This window comes from Etheostoma cragini, chromosome 1, assembly GCF_013103735.1.
Source record: "Etheostoma cragini isolate CJK2018 chromosome 1, CSU_Ecrag_1.0, whole genome shotgun sequence".
NCBI lineage: Eukaryota > Metazoa > Chordata > Actinopteri > Perciformes > Percidae > Etheostoma > Etheostoma cragini.
In genome coordinates this window covers 32017809-32028568 of record NC_048407.1, presented here as the reverse complement: position 1 = coordinate 32028568, position 10760 = coordinate 32017809, and the positions used below count along the sequence as shown (strand labels likewise).

At 41.3% G+C, this 10760-nt stretch overlaps 1 protein-coding gene across 1 annotated transcript in view; it reads right to left on the bottom strand.

Moving 5' to 3' along the window:
• The window catches only part of adamtsl5 (ADAMTS like 5), a 32944-nt gene that overhangs the window by 15088 nt on the left and 7096 nt on the right, over positions 1-10760 (bottom strand). Inside the window, exons 2-4 of the mRNA XM_034887923.1 lie at positions 8871-8946; positions 2187-2356; positions 938-1007 (exon numbers count right to left, since the gene is read on the bottom strand). Coding sequence (XP_034743814.1) covers positions 938-1007; positions 2187-2356; positions 8871-8946 — 316 coding nt within the window. The remainder of the gene's footprint in view (positions 1-937; positions 1008-2186; positions 2357-8870; positions 8947-10760) is intronic.

The window sequence follows — 10760 nt, the reverse complement described above, 5'->3', positions numbered from 1 at the left end:
CTTAATAGTTTCTTTTTTCCTCTGTTTCAGTAAACTGAATATCTTTGAGTTGTGGACATAAAAAGACATTTGAGGACGTCATCTTAGGCTTTGGGAAACACTGATTGACATTTTTCACATTTTACAGACTAAACAACTTATCGATTAATCAAGAAAATAATGGACAAATATAACAATAATGAAAAAATAATTGTAAGTTGCAGCCTTAGTTGTGAGAAAATATATTGTATGTAATAATATATTCATTATTCGGTATAAAAACTTCTTGTCTAGCCCCAACCCTTGCCCACACCTTAACCCTAATTCTAATCTTAACCCTAAAATAAAGTGTGAGTGAGTCCCCAGATGTCCCAGTGTGGAAACATAGGGTCAGCAAAAAAACTCATATTGTATTGTTTATGGGACACATTGCAGCGGAGAAAGATGTCTGGGATTTGTGTCCATTCATTCAAAGCTCTGAGCTAATCACACACAAACTGCCACATGCACACACATTGGAGCATGCTTCAACACGCTGCTGTGTTTCCTTTATTCAATATGGGCCACAGTGACTGGCAGTCCAAACACACGTACACACGCACGCTCACACACACATAAAGACACGCACACATCCCACCTACACACATACACACACATACACACACACACACACAGCCCAACATGTCTGACATATAGCTGCTGACCTCATAACACAATAGCAGGTCTGATACGTGTCTGCAGCACAGCTGTGTTAAATCTCAGAGTTCAGTGCAAAGCAGTGCAGTGGAGACAAGTTAATATGTCGGTGGATTTCCAGATCACACCCTGAAACACCTCCCCGGCCCGCACACACCTATATGACCAACTTCTAGAGCAAACATCTGCCATTGTTCTAAAATGTTTGCATCAAAAGTCGTTTTTTTCCCCCTCCTTTAAGTCAGTGTGAGAAGCGTCATGCTGAAATCACCTTAGTGTTGCAGATCCTGTATTGTCGGGGATCTCCTGTACACGGCCCCCCCACTGGGTTCCTGCAACACAGAAGACAAAAGAGATTAATGGCACAACGATAACAGTGGCAAACACTCTTTATTGTCAGTTGGGAGCTACGTTGTGAGGGTTAGTGCCGGCGACTGTAATGTCTGGCTGAATTTAAAATGCTCTCATCATACACAAAGCACCTTTTTGTTGGTTGTTTACGACTTCATTTTTATAAAAATGGGACTTAGATTGTTTAGATTATTCTGAAGTAGGTGAGTAATTGATTTCAAATATTGTTTGCTGTGTAACCACTCTGTAGTTTATTATGGATAAACTAAGTTGCCAATAAATATGTAAATGTAGTTTAACATTACAATTATTCACTGTGAACGGCTGTGATGGAATGAGGAAAAGAACTTCTAGGTGCACGATGACAATTTCTGGAGGAAAACCGGTTCATCTTTTAAAAAAGTGGTTTTGCGTTGAAAATCAATATGTTGATCAAAAAATACACAATATTTTACGGGCAATTGTACATATTTGGATACATTCTAAATGTTTAAGTAAAGCGTTTGAGTACTACAACTCTATTTCAACTGTATAAACTACGCAAATATATAATTTCAAATATATTACTTTAAATGCATTTCAGGTTTCTCGGAAAAACACTATTTAGAAATTTAGAAACGGGTCCAAAAAGTTCTCAGATGCTTTCTTTAGATAAAAGTAGTAATACTAGTCAATTCCCAAATTTGTCTTGAGGCTTTACAATCTGTCCAACAAATGATACCCTCTGTCCTTTAAATGTTAAACGTAATGTTAAATACTCAAGGAAACGTCCTGCATTTAAACTCTTAAATAAAAGTACAAAAGTAATAACATCAAAGTATACAAAGAATACCAAAAGCCAAAAGAATCAATATTTCAGAATGATAGAATGTTACAGCTGGTAATTGGTGGAGCTAATTGTGACTATATATTGCTTATTGCAATGTATTAGTTGATTTCTATTTTGTAATAATAACCTAAATCTCCAAAGTAACTAAAGCTAAAGTTACATTTCACCACAGGAAACAGACAACACCTTTTAAGTTGCACTTTCTTTTAAAATGATTTATAATACAATAAATACAATATTTAGAACTTAATATACCTAAAAAGTAGGTTTCTTCCTATCCTATCCAAGTATACTGCTGTGAGAGACATTGTGGGACACGGCGGGTCTTTACCTGGTGATGCAGGTGCGTGTCCTCACCGAGGCTCCGCTCCCACAGCTGCGAGAGCAGACCGACCAGCCGCTCCACGTCGCCCACTCGTTCCTGAAGTGCAGCTGTCGCCGGGCGCGCGCCGGCCGCCCTGACGACGCCTCGCCGGAGGGATGCCACGCAGACACCCAGGACTGAGACACAAAGGGCACACAGAGACACTTTAATGCTGACATGTAACACAGAGACTTTGTTACAAAGTGACACAGAGGAGGAGACAATCAACAAAGCTCTCTTTAAGCCTTGATATCTTCTTAGTGGAACTACAACATAACACTTGGGGCATAAACTGTTGTGACTAACCTCTTATGAAATAAAAGGTTTGACTTAGTATCTCAGGAGAAATCGTGATAGGGAAATGATAGGTTGTGTATTTTATGGCATTTCCTCAACTTGCAGATAATGTATTTCAATTACTTTTTTAGTAATCCTACTTTAACATGTTAGTTGTGTGTGTGTGTGTGTGTGTGTGTGTGTGTATATATATATATATATATATATATATATATATATATATATATATATATATATATATATATATACACACACATATTGTACACATAAATATCTTCTATTTATACAAATCACCATCTCAATCATCACTTATGACCCAGTAGAAGTGTGTGGTGGTGTCTGTGTCTGCCGTGGCCCTGTACTGTCTGTATCTGGAGTTTCTGGATTTTCTTATTTTTCTTTGTTTTGATCGTTTCTGGGGATCAACATTGATAAATGGTTGTTTTTTTAAACGTAGTGACTAGGTGCCATATTATAAGCATACTATGCATCCAAGAGGAAACCATACAGCACCAAAAATACGCAAATATAGCGAGATAAAAAAATTCCAAGCGGACAAAGCTCGTTCCAAATTGAGAGTGAATCTGGGGTTGGTCTCCACCCGCCAGCAAGCACCGGAGATGGCGGAGGTGCTGACGTGAATGTTGTGTTCACAAACCACAACAGGCAAATCCTACTCATTCTGCATTTAAGCACGCCTTTAATTTTGACTGTAGTTGTGTTATTTTGTCCGTGTGGGATTGCTCCTTTTCCTGAAGTTAAAGGTCTAAATACTTTCACCAAATATAAATGGACTGTATTATAGCGCTTTTCTAGTCTTGACAACTACTCAAAGCTCTTTTAAATAGTACATGAAACATTCACACACACTGTGGCCAGATCAACACTCTCACACATCTCATCAGGGGCACTTCAACATGGGACTGCAGGGCCCAGGATTGAACCACCATCCTTCCAATCCACCACTGAGCCCCAGCCACTCACCACTGGCAGACAAATGACATTTTCCCAACTCGGAACACAGTTAGTGAGAAATGTAAAATGTAAAATGGGTAACAAGAAAAAAATCAAACAATTCACAACATGAACTCCACCCCCCCCCCCCTTCCTTATCCCAACCCACCCAGACAAAAATCCCCAAAAGATGACCCAGTAACTACAAGATTCAAGACCAAATAACAAAATAGTAACGAAATAGACAATAAAAATAAACCAAATAAACATGTGTTTATTGTGATTCTCCCCAGATAGCTCAGGTACTTCCCCCGCACTTCTCAATATTGTCGTTCCTCACACTGATCAGTTGTTATCCTGAGCTGCTGCTTCTGTTGATATTGTGATTGTAGGACAGAGTCGTGCCCGACTCTGTGCTGCGATCGCTCCGCGTGTTCAAAGATGTCAGCTGTCAGCAGCTCTCAATCCCTGCATGTGTGTACGTGTGTTTGTGTGTGTGTGTGTGTGTGTGTGATGTGTATTTAGATACAGTAGAAGAGGAAGATAGAGATACTACAGTGTTGGCAGAATGATGGGATATCATTTGTGAAAGGGGGGAAAGTGTGTTGGGGGAAGGGTGACGCCTAATAAAACCCACGTTATTTATAGCCAGGTATCCTGTAACAGTAGATGATGAAAAAAAAAATAACCTTGTGAGCCTGGTGGCTCCGGACCAGCCCAACAATAAAAGTGATTAGAGAACTCTCAATGGCGCTCCTCAAACACATTCCAGAGTTTTTACCCTGGAGGACTGGCAGCTTTCCCACCGGTTTCTCATCCAGGAGCACGTTCTTTAACTCTTCACACACACTCAACATCAGGAAGGGCTGAAGCCAAAGTCATCTGGAGTATCTGATGTGCAAGACGAGAAACACCACTCAGCCCCCACAGAAATAAGAGCACAATTGAAAACCTGTTTCCTCGTTTCCCACTCTCCTCATTAATATGCAAATGTAGCCGGATTCTCCGCTGTGTAATCAGATCTTCGACTGTAAATGAGCAGTTTGGTGTGAGGGCGTTTCTGTCATGCTCTGCACTTGATTTATGCGGTGACAACAAAGGTCTAGAGCTCAAACTAATACATATTTAACATTCATTTAAAAAACTATTATGTTGCCAATCATGGGATTATTTAGTCTGTAAAAAAAATCTTTTTACTAATGTAATAGATCTGTAAAGTCAGAATATGCTTTGAAGAACAAGCGATAATGTTTTTAGTTTATCCTAAAATTATGTCTTGATGATTGTCCAGTGCCCATTTACGTTGTTTCTTCAGATACAGCGAGCAGTAGACAAACCTGAGACTCTCTCTCACACACACACACACACACACACACACACACACACACACACACACACACACACACACACACACACACACACACACACACACACACACACACTCTCCATCATTTTCCATGGCAGGGTCACCTGAGGTTGCCCTCATTAGTGTAACCACCGGTCACATTAGCGTTGATAACAGTTGGAGATGGTATGGGCTGGCATTCTAGGTTAATGAAAGTGACCTTTGATCTTTACAATGCAACCCCCCCCCCCCCCCCCCCCCCCCCCCCCCCCCCCCCAACCCCCTCTCTTTCTTCCCATGAGCAGAGAAACAAATCTGCTCTACTGTGTGAAAAGCAAACTGCATAGTTAGGGACACGAAAGACGAAAGTTAAAAGTCAAAGACTCAATCCGCTCCAGCGTGCAGGTGAACTGAAAATGTCCCCTCCCAGTCCTCCCGCCTGTCGGCAGACCAGTTCTCCCAGTCTGCTGAGACAGTCTGGGGCTGACAGAGAGAAAAGACTTGCAACCTTAAAGGCAACAAACGGGGACAACTGGCGAAGACAGAGCCATCTAACTAAATTATCAGATTTTGTGCAAAAAGACTTATGTAGATGATCTTAAATATGACTCTTCAGTCAGTCCAGTTTGACATATTGCATATTGACTTCAGAGCCCATTATACACAGAACACCTAATTATTCATCCTGTTCTTAGCATACACTGTAGCGTGTCGCTATTTTGTGTCGTTTTAATTATTTAATCAATCAAGCCCTCTTTGTTTGTTAGTTAGCAGGATATCCCAAAATGTGTGATTACATCCAAATGATTAAAGCCAGATAATGGTTCAAACAAAAAGTTAGAATGTTTTGGTTTATATAAAAAAGTATCAAATATAAAAGGTATCTTTAAGGGTTGTCCAGTGACACTTCAACAGAGATTATTTAGAGAAGGTACTTCCTTGATAATGTGTGGTTCTTCTATGAATAAAGGAAAGAAAGAAGAAAGAAATCTGGAGCCAGAGATGGGTGGAAGACTAACGTTTAACCCCAACATGTCTCACTACAGTTCATAACGGATCTGTTGACAGCAGACATGAGGAAACTGGACTGTGGAACTGGAGAGCCAAAGTCTATCCCGATATAGGTCATATGCAACTTGCTTTTTATTTTCCCTTCGTCACCGCTGCAAGACTCTTTTTTGAGACATGTCTCTCTGTTCGTCTTCCATTTACTCCAGAGGACGTCCCACGGCTTGTCCTAACCTTTGTCGGCCATTTCTTTCGCAACTTCCTCATAAATGATGCCATTTGTTAGATTTTTGCTATCTAAAATAACAGTCATATTTTGCTCGTAAATTAAATTCAAAAAGTCTCTCGTCTCCTCGTCCGTCCACTTCCATCTGTCTTTGTTGACGCCCGCCATGTGTGCAAACAGAGAGGAAATACTAGTGGTAATGTACTAAAACTTCTTCGTTTTGTGGCGGTAAGATGACCTAAAACTTTATTGCAATTCATTATTTATTTAGCAAATAACGTTTCCATCAGCAATAATTGCGTATGCCGTACATCGAGCAAGATAAAATCATCGATCAAGATAAAATCCGATGAGACCAAAGTTGTCCGGTTGTCATCAAGGCTGTCTGTTTTTTCTCGTTTTGTGGGCCTTGTCTGTTTCCCCTCACATTTAGTTTTCCCCCTCCTGTGCGCTGTGGGCGCGGCTTAGCCCCAGTTTCCACAGGATGTGTAACGGCCGCAGCGTCCAGCATTGAAAGAAGCTCTGTATATCCTGTGTCCTCTGCCTTTGGGTCCAACCTACAGTGCCGTTCTTTAACAGGACCATTTCCTCTGAGTCGAGATTCATGAAATTCCATTGAATTTTGTTATTTCCATAAGGCATTTTTCATTTGATATCACTTAATTCTGATAAAAACGTCTGGATGGAAACATAGCTACTGTCTGCCAGGCCTAACCCTATGAGAAGAAACAAAAGTTACAACAACTATTACATTAGTACACTTCCCAGCCTTTGTGCTCACTGAAACTTAGCAAAAGAGAAAAATGCATCCATAGTTGAACTGGTTCAAACCGGCTTTTTGTCTCATATTTTGCATTTCATGATCCAATTCTTGTTCTCATCTTTAACTCGTCAAATGTGGACAACAGAGGCGTTGCCAGTGCAGCTGCGATGATGACTGAATGCAGAAAAAGTTTCAGCTATCTAAAACATCGTAAACAAGTCATTAAGAAGTGACAGGATGGACGGTTTCGTTTTCCTTAAAGTGTCATTGCTTCGCTTTGCAGAAAAATGAAGAGCTGATGTTGTGTGTTGACTCTCCACTACATTCCTGTGTTAAAGTTACAGAGCAGGGGCTGCTACATGGCCTCTGTCTACGTCTCATTGGTTCAGCCGGGCTGTCTGCCTGACAGGACAAACAGTGATGAAAGATGGACGCTCTGGCAGGAGAAGAAAAGCTGCAGCAGCAACAATCGGAGCGTGGAGAGACCTAGAGGATGCCGACTCACAGGAACATTATCATTTCCAAGACAAAAAATACCATTCGAAGACAAACACGCTGCCAAAAAACCAAATCAGCACCCAGCCAGACCTCATCTGATGCCGTTCAAAGGGCTGTGATTGGTTTGTTATCTACATTAGCTTTCCTCTTTGGAACCTTAGAGCACAGGTTTCCTCTGCACACATTAGCTTAATGACAACATTCACCTCTGGCAGATGTAAGGAAAAGAGGACATTAGTGGAGGAGAACGTGGGGAGGTTGTGGGAAATGGCCTTGGGCCTGACAGATTCATTGATCTATTGGAAAAATAATCAGCAAGTAAATTGTAGTTAAATATAATTGATGAAAATAATTGTTTGTTGCAGCAGTTACATGGAAACTCATTCCAGCTGTGCTGTTAATTTATTGTCCGTTTCATCTACATTCATTCTTTTTCCCAATGAGATCCTGGTAGTGATTGATGGCCCCCGGCAGTTAGCCTTTGCACTTTCTATCTATCTATCTATCTATCTATTGCTGAGATTTCAGGGCACCCAGTCTGCCTTGAATCCAACAGAAGAAGAAGAACTACCGTTTGTCACAGACTGACCGCCAGTGCATCCAATCAGCAACAAGGAATTGTTGTCCAACACGTATCTACCGTTTGCGGTTTGGATCCCACCAAATGTCAAAAAGTGTTTTGTGAAATATTGTTATGTTTTCTAAAATGTTGTTTTGTTTGGTGAAATGCTTTGAAAGGTTTTGACCTTCAAGGCCACCGTAGCTCCGGGACGCCGGCTAACAGCAGCAGTTGTTCAGCTGCCAGCAGGTGTGAGCCGGCTGCAGGCAGCGCCAGACGACGGTCCTTTCAGTGGCGACGTAGTGGCGTTTAGCCAGAAAAAGTTAGCGTCATGCAGCCATGACAATTTCAGTTTCAGTTTTGAGAGGAACGAACAAGCGTTTCCTGGGTGAAAGCACCCAGGAAACGCTTGAAAGCGACTTGAAAGCGCTGTGTTTTATATTGACACCACTTGTGCTATTTCATTTAGACATTATTTTCCATTAAATCTTAAAGGCTTTTAATTTTGCAGCCACATCTGCATGGAATCAGCTTCAAAATTAACTCCAGTTGAAGGAGTTGGTCTCATTTTATTCTTTTAAAGGCTTGTTAAAGGACCTTGCAGAAGGGCAGTCTGTATGTCACTGTTTTTAAATTGATTTAGGACCCTGGATTTTTAAGATGACATTGTTGTTTGATTATGAGTGAAAGTATGTTTATGTATTTACATGTAAGTGTCTCTGTCTATCTGAAAAGTGCTGCTGCCACTTGCCAGGACACTCTTGTAAAAGAGATTTTTAATCTCAGGGAGTTTTTTTATCCTGGTTAAATAAAGGTTTGAATGAATGAATGAAAAAAAGTTCATAAAGTAGTGTTTTGGTATGCCTGGCCGAGTAGCACGATATCCATGGTGTTGGAAGGGGGATTTAATTCTTGCATGTTTTTCACCCTGGTTATGTCATTAGAAGGAGCAGCGACCGGCCACGCAGCGGCTCGTGGTAATGAAGCAGGGTCATACTTACACTCTGGGGGGGGGACGGGCAGATGGGGGAGACCAGCAGCAGGATAGAGGTCAGGGCCTGGCACAGGGTCAGCTTCCTGCAGACGGGGAGAGAAACCAACACCAGTCAGTCGCTCGCTTGGTAACATCGACCTCAACGTTTTTACATATATTATATGTAGGAACACAGGGGCGAAGATGTGGAAGTTTTCACAGCGGAGGTGTTTAAGAAGCAGAATGGCAGGATTTGTTAGTGTGAACTGATCTTAATGTAACAGATCTGTAAAGTCAGAATATGGTTTAAATAAGTGATGTTTTGTATTGCTGCTGGACAATGAAAAAAAACAATCATAATCAAGACTATTTTTGTCAATTCTGAAATCACAATTATTTCACATGATAACTCATTGACTATTGGAAAGACTTTGCAATTTTTTGAACTTTAAAAATGAGAATAAGTTAAACAAGCCAACAGTGAACACACCTCCAACTGTGATACTTCCCTTAAAACCTTTCCGATTTGAACTGTTTTCATTCATAACTCAAGACAAAAAAGGGTTAATCTGCAAAACGTCATTAGCAAAATAATCGTTTTTCTCGAATTCTCCAATCAAGTTTCCTCAGATCTCTGCAGGGTAAATCCAGACAGCGAGCTGGACTATCTGTCCAATCGGGGAAACTAAAACTGCTTTTGAACTTACACGTTCCACCAAAACAAGTACCTTCCTGAGGCTGATTAGCAGAGGCGCCGTGGCTCCGTCCGGTGCATAGCACCTCCCACGATGATTGTGATTGGTTAAAGAAATGCACATGAACCAGAGCAGATTTTCTCCCATTCCGAAATGCAGTGTGGACTAGCCAGACCTTCCTACACAGCGCTGGGGAGGAAGGTCTGGCAATGCAGGACTATCGTGTGACCGGCCGAGGTTTTCCATCATTTCCTACAATATCAAATGAACCTGTTGATGAGTGCATGGATAGCAGAATAAATCTCACCTATAATCGGCTTCATTTTAAGACCAAACGCAGCATATTTTTGTATATCACAACTAAGTCAAAAGCATTTATTTGCAACTGTAGTACCGACCAATGAGACACTTCTGAGTTGCTACAAGATAAAACCTCCACGTCTCTGTTGGGTTTGCTATACCAATTCTTCTTTTCTTCTTTACCTCTGGGGAAAAACTGGCATCTTTGATTCTCCGTCTTTACGTATCTCTGATTCATCAAAGAACAAGTGCTTTTTCTGAGAAGTGCCGGTGATTCTTGGAAAGCCCCTCTGTTTGATTGCTTCCTGGCACCGCTTTGATGACAGCCGAAGTGTGTCATACGCTCAAGGGTTTGTTTTGTGAGGAAGCATGACACTTTTATTAGCAGTATGAGACAGGTTGCATTTGAAAAGTTCCAGCAGCTTAATCTTCTCTATTTCTAACCTTCTCTCCCACATCTCACTTAGCCCTCCTTCAGCTTCCAGCCCATCTGTCATTTATCTCTATGTCTGTTCCGTCTCTTTTATCTCTCTCTGGTCTGTAAGCACAAAGCTGCTCCAGAGCCTTTTGGATCAGTTCCAGGTCAGTAGTTGGCCTGTCCAATTAAACGATACACATCTCCCTTACACTTGGCTGAGCTGCCCTTCCCTTCAGCGACCTCGGCTCCCGTCCTGGCCTTACATGGGGGAATTCACGTAGGAGGAACAAGGAAGATCGCACTGACCCAGAGAGGTAATAGGTTCATAAATCATGGTTGATGTAAGAGGCCTTCCCATTTTCACACAGACTTAACTTTTAACTTCTAGCATCTCAGCTGTAGGACTAAAGGCTCATTGTCCTGATTATTTTTAAATGCAGGCCATATAGCTGCATAGGCATATAGAAAAATCTCAACTGCATTACCTTACAATGGTAACCGTGAC